Source organism: Corvus kubaryi, unplaced genomic scaffold (assembly GCF_017639235.1).
Source record: "Corvus kubaryi isolate FWS band 111438036 unplaced genomic scaffold, C.kubaryi_AGA036_p1.0 37312, whole genome shotgun sequence".
Taxonomy (NCBI): domain Eukaryota; kingdom Metazoa; phylum Chordata; class Aves; order Passeriformes; family Corvidae; genus Corvus; species Corvus kubaryi.
This window is the reverse complement of record NW_024581098.1, coordinates 4,465,182-4,482,331: the sequence shown is the minus strand read 5'-3', so window position 1 is coordinate 4,482,331 and position 17,150 is coordinate 4,465,182. Positions and strand designations below refer to the sequence as shown.

At 40.8% G+C, this 17,150-nt stretch overlaps 1 protein-coding gene across 1 annotated transcript in view; it reads right to left on the bottom strand.

The window, feature by feature from the left end:
* Nucleotides 1-320: 320 nt before the first annotated feature.
* KLHL14 (kelch like family member 14) overlaps nt 321-17,150 on the bottom strand; it is a 59,604-nt gene continuing 42,774 nt past the window's right edge. Inside the window, 5 exon segments of the mRNA XM_042029091.1 lie at nt 321-3,006; nt 3,458-3,615; nt 6,317-6,475; nt 6,640-6,830; nt 12,950-13,028. Coding sequence (XP_041885025.1) covers nt 2,866-3,006; nt 3,458-3,615; nt 6,317-6,475; nt 6,640-6,830; nt 12,950-13,028 — 728 coding nt within the window. The 3' untranslated portion in view covers nt 321-2,865.

Below are 17,150 nucleotides of genomic sequence, written 5' to 3'. Positions count from 1 at the left end.
AAGACTGGGCTTAACAAAGCAGTGTCCTTTTCACTTACCTTACCGTGGGACAGAGGAACAGAGGGAGCAGCGCATGGCAGAGGCATTTCACAGGCATGCAGTGGCTTCTCCAGTCACAGCAGGCACAAGGGTGGAGCTTTCCCTGATGGAAAAAGGTGCTGCTTTCCCAGGCAGCACCTTTCCCTTCTTTCGGGGGAAGACCAACTCACTACAGACCCGTGTTTTACTGCGGTCACTGCCCTGACAAGCACTGAGTAGTGACACTTGGAAAACAATGAGGTTCTTATATTACACCACAAAATAAAGGAAGTTCACACATCTACATGATAAAAAAAGTTCCAAAGAATTTAATGTAGATATTATTTATACATACACTTTATAAGTAGGAATATGGCAGACAGTTGAATTAGTACATAAAGTTTTATTTAAAGTTTCCCCCCTACAAGCAAGCTTCATTTACACAGTCTAGTACTGTACAAAATTTACACTCTTTGTGTGACTTATTTAGTTAGCACTTTTTCCCTGGTCATGCCTTCCTGAAAGACAGAAAGATTTAGACAGTCCTCATAAATCTTTGCATTATCTTGATAAAAAAAAGGAACCATTTAAAAGGACAAGAAGTATCCTTTAAAAATGGTACATTTTAGTAGAGACAGGTGACAGTCAGTGTTCAGTGGCAGACCTTTTAAATGTCATACAAGGTTTCTTCATTTAGTATCTTAACAGTTTCCTTCTTTATATATATTTATATTTATATACTTTCAACAGGAAAGGAAAAAAAAGTCATGATTGCACCAAATATATTTTACAAGGGATCCCTTGGATCTGAACAATATAAATAAATACAAAACCAACTAAGATTGCACTATATAGGAGAAATGGATTGAGTTTCAGGATATACACTCCACCTTTATGAGCTCCTTTGTGATGCTCACTGGAAAACTCCCCAAGGGCACATTCAAATATTAGCATCTTCAGATAATTATTTTGTTTAAACATTTTTTCCAGGCGTGCAGCTACCTCATCAACTGGATTATTGCATACGTGTGGTATAAGTCTTTACTGCATTACTCCAATTTTACAAGTTGTGTAATTCTGCTGCAAGCAAGGGAGTTGCGATAAAACTGGACTGATGCCAGAGAGAAGCAGTCCCATGATATTTGCTCTCCTTTATTTATATTGCTCTCAAGCATCAATATATAGTGTAATTTCTGTGTACAGTTACCCTTTTTCTATTTTGCAAAGCAAATAATGAAGTCTTTCTCCCATCTATTGCCTCTGCAGCAGAACCAACCTCCAGCAGCTGCCTGCTCCTTGCTTAATGCACTAGCATTAAGTCCTGTTGTGAAAGGTATGTGCAAGGCTGAAAATGCAGGATCTGAGTGTCCTTTGCCTTTTATCTGGGGCAGCCAGCTACAGCTAGGCAGATTAAAGGCCAGATACTTAGCTGACATAAAGTACATCCATTGGCTTCAATGGAGCGATGTCAGTTTACACCAGTGAAGAGGATGGTCCTGAGAGTAATGGATGCAGCACTAGTAAACCACAGTGGCAGAATTATGCACATACTTTAATGAGCTGCAGATGATTATGTCTGGTAGTGAAGGTAGTGAAGAATCAGGCTCAGATTTTGTCACTGCTTTTGCAAAGCCAGGACAGAAAGACATAAGCTTAACATGTAGACAGTCTGATTTGTGCAAGCAACTATGACTTCATGAAGCAAGCCCTAAGTGCCACTGGTCCCGTATGGGGGCATTCTGAACTCGCTTTGCAAAGTGTAAATAATTACACAGGCTATAAGGCAGTGGAAAGTCTAGCCTTATATTACTTTGGATCAATAGTAAAACTCTCTCAGAGTGCATCTTAAGATTAACCACACAGGACTACTTTAACTACTTACCAGTGTCTCTCCAAAAATGTGCATAAGCATTTCAGAGTCCAAAGCAATAAATTTGTGATTAAATGCAGTCTTCTTGTCTTTGGAAAGAACTAGCACAGATACTGATACCTAACAGGTTAGTGAAAAGGAAGTAAGGTCTCTGGTGCTTCATTAAGTGGTCATAGAAATAACTTACTTTACAAAGCCAGATTTTAAGCTGTAGGATCCAAATTCTGTTATACTAATGCAGAAACAGTCATTCCATGTGATTTCAGTGAAATGACTCTGACTTTACACAACTGTGATTAGAAGAATTTGATCCTAATCCCTAAGCTGCTATTGCAAGAAGTGCTCTGTAAAGCATAGCTTTCATTGTAGTCTGCTTTCTGCTGCACTTGCACATGGGGACTTTGAAGGCAGAGTGTATTAGTTGCCAAGCTGTGCAAAAACTGAATGATATTTCTTTACCTTTTATAATCTTCTGATGCTGTGTTGCTTGCAGAGCATATGAAGTAGTTGTAGGTTAGGATTACAGAGGAGGAGACAATTCTGCAATGCAGTGTGAGCTTTTCACTATCTGAATTCTGAAGCATTCATGAAAACAACATCCTCATGACTTCAACACAGATCACATGCAGGTAGATACAATGCACAATACTGATCTTGTCTCTTCAGGCTGTATTTGAACAGTTAGCCATCATTTTTTTTTTAAGTTAAATTTGACGTGAGGAGTGTCTCTGCAGCAGGAAAAGTTTAAATCAGTCTGAAATGGCAGTCTGTGCTTCGTAAGACACCAGCACCTATCTGAGATGGGACAACACTTGGTTTTTCTTTTCTTTTAGTTTGCTCCTAAAGCATAAACATGGAATGAGGGGTCAATTATGGTAGCTTTGTTTTAACAGGAATTCTGTTCTAATAAAATATTTACGTCACCCGTCATTATTTTCCCAAATGCACTCAGTGTTCGTGTCAGTGCTCCTGGCCCATCACTTGTTGTAGGGAACGCAGGCCGGCAATACCACAGTCGAACAGGCAGGTCCTGCAAGGGGCTCCGCAACGTCTCCTTCCAGTTCTGTCCAAGTCCCTTTCTCAGGACTGTAGCAAATAGTAGAAGATTTGTAGGCTCCCTGTAGTAGAACAAAATGTCATATTAAATGTGGCTTTGGTAAAATCCAAGTCACACGTCAGCTCCAAAGATATTTGAAAACGACCCATGGTGACTCTAACTTAGAAGCTCTTCAAGAGGTTTGGTTCTGTCTTTCAGCACCCAGCCTCTGAAAATCAGACTCCTCATAAGCAGAGCTCTAAGCATACAGTCCCATCAATTACTTTTCCAAAATTCCTTCTGATTTTTAAATTACTCCATATTTGTGAATACAGTCTAATAATAACTTACCTAAATAGAAAGCACAAAGGTGAAAAAACACTCCATGTTCTCCACAAGCTGAAAACCAACCCGAACCTTCCCCTGCAGCTACTTCCCCTCTCATCTCCTCTCCATCCCATCTGCATATTATATGGACTGGCCACAAGAACTCAGAAGGAATAAAAAGTTGGTTGTAGAACGCTGGTACACACCATACTCCAGCTGTAGCCTCCTACAAGGTAAATACTGTCATCCAGGACTGCACAGCCAGGGCCACTGCGACCCTCCAGAATAGGAGTCTGGAGGATATTCCACTGGTCACCTTTTGGATCGTAGCATTCCACAAGCATTACGTCGAGATGGGAGAAACCTGGATGAGGGCATTGAGAAAAGAGAATATGTGTTATGACATATTGTTTTATTACTTGGTTTACTGTTAAATTTATTAAATTACAGTTACAATACTACAATTATAATTGTTAAACATTTTTCTAGACAATATCTTCATATACATCTAACCCAACTTCTGTAACATTAATGCTTCATTACTTCAGATCAAATAAATCTGTTCAAGGCTTTTACCATTAGTCTTCTACAAATCAGGAATCCATAGAAAACCTGACCATATCAGGAAACACTCAGTAATAACTTATCAGTGATGCAAGCAGATTCAAGCAAAATTCTTCCTTGTCTCTCAGTGCTAATACAAGTTTGAACACGTAGGAAGAGACTGTCCTGGCAGTCTTCCTCAAAAGTTGGCAGATCTAATCTATTCAAAAATGAACAGGTTGAATTTTTCTCAGAAATCAATGTCTAACAAGTCCAGGGAGAGCTTAGACAACCGATACCACTTGGTTCTAGAGGGACAAAGTGCTTAGCATGATGGACATGATGTGCAGGACCAGTTGCAATTTTCCAGCTGATTTAAGGTATACCCTAAAGCACACAGCTGGGGTGAAGTCTTTAAGGCAACAAAAAACGTAACCACAAAAACGGTGGTCCCATCCTTCCCTGGTAGGCCAAAAAATGTCCAAGCAACTGCTGCTGTTTGATCACCAAAAGGCAGAGGGGTCTCAGCTCAAGATTCTCAAGCTCTGTCAATGAATATGAATTAAGTGAGCTGAACACAGACATGGAACGCAGGAATCCCGGTTCCTGCTCCAATATTTAGGCAATTCCCTACCTCAATCTACCTTCTCTATCAGAGCACTGCAGTAAAATTGTGACTTTCTTAATAATGTGAGGTGCTTTACTTAACCCTTCTGTCTTCTCTTCAAGGTATGACAGCAAACGGTATTATTTCTGCAAAAAGGGCATTTGATGATATCGGCACTTCACAAGGAAGCTGCTTGCTAGAATATTATTTATGTCTGGAATTAATATGAAATAATATGAAATAATTCATAATAATATGAAATAATTCTTTGCTGCTGTAAGGTTTTCAAGGGGCCATAAAAAGGCCACTGCTGTGCACCCAGAGCCCACCAAAAGCTCTGTAACAAACTGCAGTATGCACATGATTAGCTGTGATGTGGTAAAGGCACTGCTAACACTACTACACAGTTCCAGCTTCACAAAGGAGGGCTTTGCCATGGAGCCCTGCTATTCCCTGCCCCTGGAGAATTTGAAACGTTTCATCCACACTTCAGTCCCCTCCCTCCTCTCTGTCCTTGCAGTTCTTCCTTTTGTTTCACTGTACAGGTGAAACCATTTTTTTCCAAGAAGTCCTTTTACCAGACAGCCTGGATGTTAAACACCTCTCACAACAGTGAGCAGTTCAAACGTTACAAAGGCACCCGGGGCAACAGCTGTAGAGGCAAAAATGCAAGGCTTATTAGAAGTAGGTGAAACTGTGTGAAAAAAAAAAAAAAAAAGGTGGCAGAATAGAAGCAACTCAAGCCTCTGCAAACCAAAGCATGTGCTTTAGCTAGAGGAGAGCTGTGCAAGGTTTTAGTTTTGTAGGAGGAAAAGCCAACACTGTGAAGCACTGAAACCTACAAAATTTTCAGGTGTTCATGTGCAAGCAGCTTTTGCCCTCTTCACCTTACAAGGTCCAGTCCATGAACACCCATCACAGAGGGGGGCAGGGGAGCAGAGGCACAGCAGCCCTGAACCTGCCTGCAGGGGTTTATGCACCAGTACTACTTATCAGGGAAAATCTACAGCTGGGACTTGGTCCCCTGCATGCTCCACAGACACTCAGACCTCCAAAAGCAGCCTGTGGCTTTACAGTAGGCCCTGGGTACCAGAGTCAGACATGACCTGGTCTTACTGGCACTTAACGTATTTTTTCACTTTTTCTTCTCTATTATGATTTTCTCTTTTGTTGTTGGGAGTCTTTTATTTTTTTCATTTTAAACTTTAAAGGAGAAAGAAGAAAAAAAGTTAATATAAACTATTAAATATTATCATGGGACAAAGGAGCAGGAGGTGTGCTTTTTGTCTAAGTGGCTGGATTAAGAAGCATCTTTAACAGCAATGACATATAGGTATTAAGATAAAAATACCAGATGCCTAAGCAATAGTTATTTTAATATGAGACCATTTTGAAAGATGAAAACAAGAGACCTCTAAAAAGAATTGTAATAAACAAGCTACATTTAATACTAAAAAGGGATTTAAAGAGCCTAGTCCTAATATTTAATGGCTGGAAGTTTCCTTTTTTTTTCTCTTCATTAAATCAGGAGCTTGTTTTTGTGTGTTGCTCTGAATAAAGCTCTCTTTAACTGCACATTTTGGAAAATGATTTAAAGAGGAAAATATTGCTGGTACTTTCGGGTCAAAGAATAATCTGTTTGTTTCATTGAATTCTTGGTAATGACAAATTGTCCATGCCTTTGAGTAATGGAAGCTCCCATTTTTATTATCTAATACATTCATTACTCATATATTTAATGTACTGTTATAATTTTAAAATAATTTGCATAAAATGTTTTTAAAATTGCTGGCTCAAGTGTCCTGTTAAATTGTGTTGCTTGGTTTTTAATGTATTTAACAGTGACTGTCTTACAAAAATATTCTTTATCAGAGATGTGGGACACTGGGTACTTTTTTGCTATTAAAAATGTGACCTTTCAGATGGTTTCCTCCAATTGCATACAGTCGGTCATTCATTACAGCCAAAGTGTGGATTGCTCGTTTTGTGTTCATGTCCTGTTTTCGGGCCCAGACGTCCATCACAGGGTCATAGCAGTACAGCCAGGGGACATATTCTCCATTGTGAACACCTCCTGCAAAGTAAATACACATCAGTTAATTAATATCCATAAAGACATTGAGCTGCAGCAGGAATTCAGCTCTCTGGTTTTGGGGTTCTGCGGATTTTTTGGGTTCTTTTATGGTGGTTTTGGGTTGGTTTTCTTGTCATATAACAGGAATTATACAAGACACTGGCCTGAAATATATATCTTGCCATTGTGAACAGCTCCTGCATGGGCTGCCAAGGGCTGTGGTAACGAAGACACGTAACGCCACTCGTTTGTCTCCAGGTTGTAGCACTCAACGCTGGACAAGTAGCCAGTTTCGTTTCTTCCACCGATGACATACAAGTTCTTGTCAAGGCGGCAGGCGTAGAAACTGGCTCTCCTGGGGGACAGGGCAGAACAGAACCCAACAAGTCAACAACAAACCAATTAGCCATGTCAAACATTTTTTTCCCCCTCTCCAGCTGACTCCCTGAACTAAGAGAGCTGCTCCTTCAAATGTTACATCAGAGAGAAGTGTCCAGGAGCTTCACACGCTTACAGCTGTCCTAGAGACTGTGGCTGCTTCACTAATCAAACACATTCCACATCAAAAAATACTTCATTTTTTTGTGTCAAAACAATTAGGCACACATAAAACTGCCAGGAAATACCCCTTTTCAGAGCTGTTTGTTGCTTTTTCACACCCGTGAAAGATAAAAAGGTGCTCATTAATGTTTGGGGCATTACCCTGTAAGGGATATAACAACTCAGTAAGACAAAGTGAAAAATGAGGTAGATAATGTAACAATAATAAATTATCTTGACATTCACTTTCTTTATGGTCCTTCAAGGGTCATTGTTCCCAATTTACTAAGAGAACCACATCATCAAAATTTTTCTTCAATTATCATTTTTTTCTTCCTTCTGCAGTACTGCAAATAGAACAACTTTCCTTACGCTAGCCACAACACTACATCTCCACCCTTTAACTCAAAAGAGGTCTGTCTCCATTCAGCTAACCCTGAGATAACTTTTAGCCACCTGTCTGCTTTTACATGCAACTCAGGTGTGCACTTAAAGAATTAATTTTTCTGGCCAGGACTGTTGGGCATATATTAGTTTGTCTTCCTCGTGACTCCAAAATTATTGCTGAGTGTTTGTTGCTGAAGTAAAAATTGAGCAGTAGACGATTTTGAGAGACCTTGGTTGGTGTAATCCACTCTCAGGGAAAGCTCCCTGGATCATTCAACAGCAGGAAGGTTTTCTGGAGTAGAGACCTTTAATTTTAAGCTGCAATAACATGAGAAAGAAAATTGCAGAAGAGCACAGCTGGGCTAGGATGAAGATCTGTACAAAATACTGAATGACAAGAGTTGCCAGTCCCCAACATAAAGTTTTCTCCTGGGTGAAACCAGAATGACGTGGGAGACCAGAAATAAGCAGGCAGGCCAGGTACAGCAAAGTGTAGCTCTGACAACTCCTGCAAAGCAGGCACTCTGGAGTGTGGCTGTAGCTTGCCAAACCCTGCTCTGTGGCTGATTCAATGCACTCTGGTTCCTGCCCAGGCGCTTTAATTTGAATCTGGGAGCAGCTGCATATCTCAGTCCTGAATCATGCAGTAAATCTTGGGGGCTTGATGGTCACCTGCACCATCAGGGACTTGAACCTGCAGACCACTGTAAAGCATTTGGATGAGCAGTGGTACACACAGAGCTCAGCATCCTCAATGAACAGCTTTGGTATGTCCAACTCCTCCCCAGGCTTCCCGAGAGCCATCCCATGACCAGCTGAACTAGCCAAGTCTGGTGTGCCCTGTCCCTAAACCTGACATCTGGCCAGGCATGTTCAGGAGCATTTCCTTCAGTGAAGGCAGGAATAAGTTCTTGCTCTTTTGCACAGCTACCTATTTTCACGAAGTTTGTAGCATCCTTTAACATTCTGGAGAAATCTCCCTCTTTGTTAAAAGCATCTTGAGACTGGCTGGTGGTTTGTAAGTTGGAAGAGAAGTGAGGCAGACACCAAGAGATACAGCCATGGAAACAGCAGGGCTGGCTGGGTGTTCAGGGAACAGATTTGATGCACCACTGCCTGTTTCTGACCTTACTTTTTGGATTTGGTGCACACCTGACAGGGCTCCTCACCAGCCAGGGTCACTGAGCACCTCCTGTTCACTTTGCTATCACCTTGCCTGCACATGGGCAACTTGGACTGTGTGGGACAGCACCCCTTGCTGAGTGGGGCTGGGACTCCACCACAGGGAAGACTTCTGAAAAAAACCATGGAAACAGGAGGACAGGAATACTGGCAAGTGTCTCCAGATCAACTGATGAATTAGAAAAAAACATTTAATTTTAATATCTGTCAGTGGGCAGATAGAAGCTGATGGCATATTTTGCTCTGCATGGTCGGGCAGCAAATTGTGCATCTATATTTTTAGCCTGATATTCTATGGAAACAGAGCTAATTTGATTACACTGTACATGTACCCATGTCTGCCTACTGTTGTCTCTTAAAAAAAAGCCTGTGACTGATTTCACTCCAATTTGACAGAGGCTATAGGTGTTACAGGCAATCAAGTGCATATAAGCTTTCTGAGAATATGTGATGGGCCTGAGGCAACACAGCCCACAGTTGCCCCAAAAGTAGGAAAAGCTGCAAAGGTCACCTCCTATTAGACATGAGAGAGCCTGCAAAGGCAGGTACACATTTTTCAACCCTCCTGTGTCCAGCAGCCACAAGGCACAAACCCACAGGGTGCCTCTTGTCAGTGCTCCCATATCCACTCGTCTGTCCTTGCGCACCTTCTCTGGTGAACCCATTAACAAACTGCTCTCAGCATGTTTTGCCTTTCTTTTTTTTTAGTTCAGGTTTAATAAACAGAGGTAGACACAACTTGCATGCATTATTCTCTTAACCAGGATTTCACTGACAGTATTCTGTACATGTACTCCTGGTTTCATCCACACAGTGTCACTATAAGGAGCAAAAATGAAAGCATCAGCATACTTCACTCTTCTGCTCGGATGTGAACATGCACTCAGTAGCTTCTGTCAGAAATATTTTAAGCTTTTTGGGTTTTTTTCGTTTTCAGTGATACAGTGAGTAAGGGCATGCTGTTACAGTGTGCAAAGGCATGCTGTCAAGTGATGACTTTTAAACTGCTGTAAAATATGATTCAGATTAAACTATAATACAGCAATCTTTGCATGACAACTTTCTCCTCAATACTGGGAAGACACTATCCATTCTAATTAGATAACTAGAATGTACCTCAGGATCTGAATATGGATAATAATTATTTTGTGATTTTCTTCAGGATTTGAAAATACTCGATGTTCACTGGTCTCTGAAATGCTTTTCCTTCACACCCCTTCACCCAACCATCAACTCAACCAACTTCTTCTTTCAAGTATACACATATAAAAGGGAAGATTTTCCTTGTGATTTTCACACATGATGAATTTATGCCCTGAAACACCAAACAGAACTACCAGTCTGAGGTTTAAAGTTACCAATGCTGTTACTGATTGTCGCAATATCTGGACCTGATTTCAGAGTCACTTATAGAGTGCATGCTTCGCTTTTTAAAAAATAAATAATCTTAAGAGGGGCTGACATTACTATTACTAAAGTCACAGACAAAAATAAAATGTGAAATTGTTTCATCTCTTTTTCTGTGCCTTTTCTCAGCTCACTCAGCCTCAGAGAGTACACTGACCTGCTCACTTCCCACTTCCACTTGCACTTCTTCAGAACCTGGTACAATGCCATGCTTTTTGGTGGTCTTCAAACAAAAACTTTTAACTCCGAATATAAGAAAAAGCAAGTTGTTTTAAATGTTGTTTTGTTCCAAACACCTTGAAAAGCTCTGTGTTGAGCTGGCAAGATGCAACAGTTCTGACTGAGATATCCAGCTGAGGATCAGACCACAAGTTCAAATACAACTGCTACAAAGACTGCTCCTTCAGTAGCCATCATAGTCTAACTGAACTGCTCTCCAAAAACCTTCCTGTTGTTATGGCATCATCAGGCAGATATGTTTTTCCAAAGCTTATGAGTCACTTGCTGGTTCTCTGAACAATAAAATCCTGGAATTGTACATGCTTTTCAAAAGCATCTGTTTTTGAGATGTTCTTCAAATGAAAAGAAACCAAACTTGGCTCTAAAGAAAATACACTGGTGACATTGAATCCATAATGGGATTAGACTTTTCTTTATAGCTCATACAGTAAAATCAATCAGATATGGATTTTGGCATGTGAGATAAAAGTTTACTTATCAAATATTTCATACGGATTTTCGACCTGAGAATATACTGCCTGTGAACGAGTCCCACATTTACCTGGCAGTCATTTCAAAGGAGCTATTATAGTCTATCCAGCCAATTATTCTCAGACTAAAATTCCTAAGTAGGTTTTGACTTGATGGACCATAATGACTCAGAAAAACCCATTAAACAGTCTGTCTTGTCAATGGTGCCTGCATTATGCCAGCAGAGACAGGGCATGACCCTGTACTCCTAGCAGGGGGAAAATAGCCTGTTGACTTTAATGGGAACTTTATCTCACTAAAGGAGCTGGGAAAGAAAACTGCATAAAAGCTCTCTCTTGTTCGTATGATCTTCTACAAACTGGGCCAGTCCATACCTCTGAAAGCTGCAACAACTCTGAGGAAGTCATTAGGACTGAATAAACAAACCATCAAAAACATTTTAGAAAGAGATTTTAAAATCCCTGTTTTCCAACAACAGCCCTAATGCTTAGGAGCCTTTAAAGAAAAACAACGGGCAAGCCCATGAGCTATGTATCCTGAAGAAAAGAGGTGACAATTAACGTTGTCATAGCAGAGCCCCTTACAGAAGAAACTACGTAGGAGTGGACCACTGTATTTCAGTACCTCCGTAAGGAGCTGTGGTGTTCATGCATTACAGTTTATTACGGGCCGGAGCACAAGGCACAGCTGAGTTTCTACCTCTTGGCTGAAGGCAGCAGCTCCCACCGGAGCACAAGGCCAGTCACCTGCCACACAGTTTTCCAGGGAAACACAACTGGCCAATGTGGAGGTGGAAAAATTCCTACTGCCTCCTTTCTCCAACCCTCAGCGGCCTACTTCTGCTTTCTGTAGTTTGTCAGCCAAATAAAGCCAACTGCTCAGCCAGCCGCCAATGCCCCTCAGGAATTTTGCTTGGAGATACCCAGAGGGCCTAATTAAGACTCAGATTAGGCTCCACAGAAGAGGTCCAGGCTCCATACAAACATCAGTCAGTCTCCTAGTCAGTCTCCCAGCTCAGCAAGGATGACTGGCACAGTGATGCCCAATCTGATGCTCACCTCCTGTCTCCCCCATGCCAACACCTAAGATGGCAGCGACTCAGTCTAGGAAGCTGAACCAGAGGGGAAGGTGTCCCTCTGTTTTAAACGATCACAGCCATGAAGGGTATTCGACAGTGCTGGTGGGAATGAGGGAGAAGGCTGGGTGCTGCCAAAGCAGCGACTTAGGTCAATCCAACTGAACCTTGAACAAAGGTCCTTCAAAAATTCTGCAGACTGACATTTTACCCCTGGAAATTTGAAAAGACAGCCGTATTTCCAAGCATCTCATAAGACACACCTTGAATCACAAGGCTGCACTGAATTAAATAAATTTATGACTGCCAGACACCTGAATACTGTAGACAGTCAACAAAAAACTGTAATACTAATATAGAATAAAGAAAGCATTTGAGGGAGACACTGTGAGATCTTTTGTACATGGGATCCATGAGAAGATGGGTGTTGAACTGAAGGATGGACACTGAATATTTTCTTCAAAGAACATTGTAACTTTGGATCTTCTGCCTTTGAGATTCATCTTACGAAACATGCATCATTCAGTTCAGGTTTATGGGATTTTTTTCCTACCAGGGTAGGATTTGGGACCCACACTTAAGTTTACGTCATCTTTACGAGTCATTGCTCAAGTCCACGTCCATCTTTGCTTTTTGGTTCACAGCAAGATTAAAACATGAGCTACTCTAATATGGATTTACTGACAGCAACTTCACTCAAAGACCACCTAGGATTAAGAGTCCTCTGACAAGTGGAGACATGTTCAGGAGAGCTTTTCATAGCTGGTGTGGTGAAACAGGATGGAGTCAACATGTGAAGATTTCAGTTCCCTCTAAGATATCTGACTATAATTACTGCTTGTTTACTGCAAACTCATCATGACACTTCAGTCAGGGAACATGACAGGACACTACGGAGACTTCAGGAAAATCCTTCAGACCGTACTCAGGCAACCAGTAATTGCATGAAGTCCATGGCTATTTTGCATGAATTAGCACTGCAGGACTTGGCATCTGGAGTTCTGAATTTGGAAAGTTTTAAAAATTAGGAGACAAATGGGACACAACTGCATGCTGCAGTTTTATCTGTATTTTAGGTGCTTCTACAGGCCTCCTTACTCCCAGAACCAAGCCAAACCTCAGCTGCTCCTAGGATGAGAAAACAGAAATTGAAAAACATAGCAGGTTTTTACCTCTCTTGCATGGGTGGAAGTTGTATCCAGCTGTTAAACCTGGGATCGTATCGGCTAACAAAGTTTGTACTGTGCTTCCCTGTAAAGATAGATTATTTTGACACTCAGCTGTTTGTTTCATGTATTTAACATCATGATTGTAATATATATTACATATAGTTCACAAGTTGACACCTTTTATGAAGGGATCCCCATTTTACAACAATGTATGATTATGCTATGTGTACAGTAATAATTCAACAAATAGGGCACTGCAAGGTTTGAATTAGCAGTCACTAGCAGTAAAAGCAGATAGCGATTATTCTTGGTCTTTGTAATAAGATCTTGAAAATGTGTATTTAAATTTCCTTATACACGCTGTGGTATTTTCACAGCCACAATAAATCACAGCACTAAATAAAATTACTGCCCAAAAGAGGCATCCCCACGGTATTTTTGTGACTCGAATATTTTGTGTCAGGTAAAAAAATTAAAGGGAGAACACATGTTTTTCTTTCTCCTCACATCATCTCTGTGTGGAACATGGCAAAAACCCTTTGTGCAAATAACCAGGAGCTGCATAAGCCATCAGCATGGGGTATGCAGTGTTTGCACTAGATGGTTTATTCTACCATGTACTTTCAGTGTAAGTTAGAAGGAATTACAGATGTGCATCGAAGGGGGAATACACTCTTAAGAGTTTTATTCCAAGTGTGTTAGCTAAAATATGAAGCATGAGCAACATACACCACCTAACTAGCTTCTCCCTGCTGTCAAGCCCAAGAACTGTGTTCATGTCTTCACAATATTAAGATTTCACCTTATTTTACATGCAGATTGACATCAAAGCAAGAAAACTGAAGCAAGAGAGTGCATGGCAATTTCCTGTAACACCTGAGACTTCAATAGATGAGCATTTTGAAAACAGAAACCTTTGTTTATGTATGTGTGACTAAAAAATTGAATTAGAGGCTTCACAGGCCAGCAGAATAACCTAACTGCGTATGTCACAGTTCTATAAATGGTCACTGGGCATTCTACAAGGTGAATATTTTTGCATCAGACAAGCCTCTGCAGGATTGGCTTGCTTTGCCTGCTTCATTCCACACTTACTTCAGCATGTGTAAATAGACCATCAAGACTGGAGAGAAGAATAACAACACAGCTAGAATTTGTATTTATAATAATTTAAGATCATGTTCTACAAGAAAACAGAGAAAGAAACCATGCTGACCGCTCTGGAAGTAAACTGATTTCCTCGCTATGTTATAAGCACGTTCTATATGAGGAGGGTAAAGCAGAAGACTGATGAGTAATGCAGCATTTCCTTTCTAATCCAGCAGGGTGCCTAACAAGGACCATGCTGAGCATCACTCAAAGACATGACCATCTCAGCACCATCTCCAGACAAAGGGTGAGATCCCCATACTGTAAGGGCAACTGGCCATCCTGCCACTGAGCTTAGTAAAGTGAGGCTTTGCTCTTGGTTCCTATCTGGATTCCTTTAGTCTACACAGACAATTTAGAAAAAGAGGCATCAAGAGCTATAAATTCAGAGAGCAGCAAAACAGTAACAAGCTCTAGGTTTCACCATCTAAGACATGGACTAATCTACTTGTATTTTGAAAAGCAGGAAGTCAAAATAATATAAATATTGATCCTAAGTTTAAACTTCTATTTATTTTTCTTTTTTTTCTAGGTTTTAATGCTGCTGTATTCACTACATCTTTCAGAGCTACTGGCACTTCAGTGCTCATTAGTTATACAGCAGCTTCTTCACTGTTGTCATACAAACCTATAATTTGGGGACCTTGGCTGTCTAGCACAACATGTCATACACATGCTCACTACAAACACCACGTATGTAGAAGACTGTAAAGTGCAGGCTAGAAGAAGGGTTTAGTAAGCCTAGAGTGGGAATGCAGGAAGGATCCAAATCTGGGTCCTTCACAGGAAGGGAGATGAAATCAAACTAGAACAGGCACAGAGAAGAGCTACTATGGCAACAGGAAGAACAAAAAGTTTTACCTTATGGCAGGAGAAAAAGAACTTGACCTGTTGCACCTAGAAATACAAAGGCTGAAAGAGGATAGGAGTGCTGTCTGTAATACTTCAGAGGAACGAATCTCCAGGAGGGGAAAAACTATTAAACTGAAGGCCAGCCTTGGCATGAGAACAAGGTGATTTAGACAGTCAAAGAATAAATTTTACTGGATACCAGAATAAGGCTCCTAGTTATTCAGAGCAATTGGATTCTGTAATAGCTTTCTAACAGGAGTAGTGGGGGCCAAAAATCCAACTGCTTTTCAAATGTAGCTTAGAAAATTTACAAAATGGGACTATATGATTCCTGTGATTGCAGGAAAAGGAACTGATGACCTACTTAATCTGCCTGGTGTAACTGTTTTGACTGCAAATCTGGACTTCAGTTTGAAAGAGAACTCTTATCTACTCCTTCGCTCACCTGTCAGGAGACTGCACATGTTAGGATGCACCTGTCAGAATACAGAACCTGGGACAAGTGAACAAAAATCAGGATTAGCAAATCAGGATGATGGGACAAAAGGAGGCAGATGCTGTTCTCTGCTCTGCAGCCATGCCAAAGGGTGCTGGGCTCTGAAGGTTATGAAGTTGGTCTTAAATCCATGCCTGTGTTGTGCACCCTGCTTTCCTCAGTGTTTACTCATGCAAGAACCCTTGTGACTGGATAGCCATGGGAGGATGTGTAAAAGTGAGAAAAAATGTCTCCCGTACTTTCTGGGCTGTCAGGAAGTCAACGGAGCACAAAGGAGGCATGAGCACTCCTTAGGGTCCACGCAGTTTCTCAAGAGCCAGATGGTCTGATGGCTAAAGCAATGCCTTTCCATTGCCACCATCTCCAAGATAATTCTTCACACTGGAAATTCTCATTTGAAGTAGAAGCTTTGTGAAGCCTTGGCAAGATGGTTCCAGGTAGGTCCATCTGAAGTCCCTCCTGGGCTCTGAGGATAGCAGATGAGAGCCTGAACATAAATTCAAGTGGGTATGTGTGAACTGCCCCCATGTAGCTGCACATTTAGAGCAAATTGGTTTCAAGAAAGAATATGCCCAGCAGTAGCACAGGATATAGTTTATGATTTCAGGTCCACTTTCATTAAGATCAATTTGATAAAGAGGTTAGTATAGCAATGCTCATATCTCTTTTATTTCTATCTTCCCTACAGAAAAAATCCCAGCACTGGTATTCACAGGACAGGGAAGTTGGTAGATGTCTTCAGCAACATCTTCAGCTCAGGAGTTGATCCAGATCTAAGCAATCTCAGAATTTAGGTACTATTCATCTCACAAACAATTGTGTTTGATTCCTGTGTCAAATGCAGGATATGTACCCCTTCTACCATCTCTCCATCACCTTCCAAGTCAGTTTCCACATCTTTAAAATGTGGGTAATTATACTTCTTTTCTTTTACCCTTCGTGTGACATGGCCATTTAATTATAAACTGTCTGGAACAAGGTCTGCCTATCCATATGCCTACCACCAAATACAACAGGGGCCCTCACTGGATGGATGTGGCCAACGATCCTAAAAGAAATTGTCATTAGTGATACTGCGCTGTCTCCTGTTTCAAATAAAGGGCATTCAACAATAGAACTAAAGGGCCCTTCTCCTAAGACATATAGTGATATTCTTAACTACACCAGAAACATGCTTATAGGGTGGCCTGGATTGTTTGTCTCAGTTTTTAGGGAGTGAACAGATGTAACAATTTTCTATAATTTGGTTTAGTGCAGATGCTGAAATGGGGCATTCACAATAAAATATATGCAGTATACGTAATTTCAGCTGGATCCTCTGGTGTTTTAAAGTAAAAATGTGTACCTGCAAGCTGTTTTATGGTTTCTCAGTCATAATTATCTCTGTTACACAGACTGCTACAACTACAACTCTTTCTTCATGTGCAAGCTTTTTAACAATGTCTTGACAATTCTGTGAATTTTGCAAGGCATGGTATTCTCCTTTTGCTTTGCTCAGAAGCCTGTTAAATTGTTTAATTTCTCTTTGCGGTAAATTTATGAAGTAATCAAATCAAAGAAGGTAGCAGCAGATAATCTATATGAGAAGCTCTTGCACAAGACTGAAAAAAGGATCAGTTTAAGAATCTCAAAGTCTAGATAATTAACACATTAACAACTTGAGCTGCGAGTATCTTGTTTGACAATAGAAAAGAAGCATTCATCTAC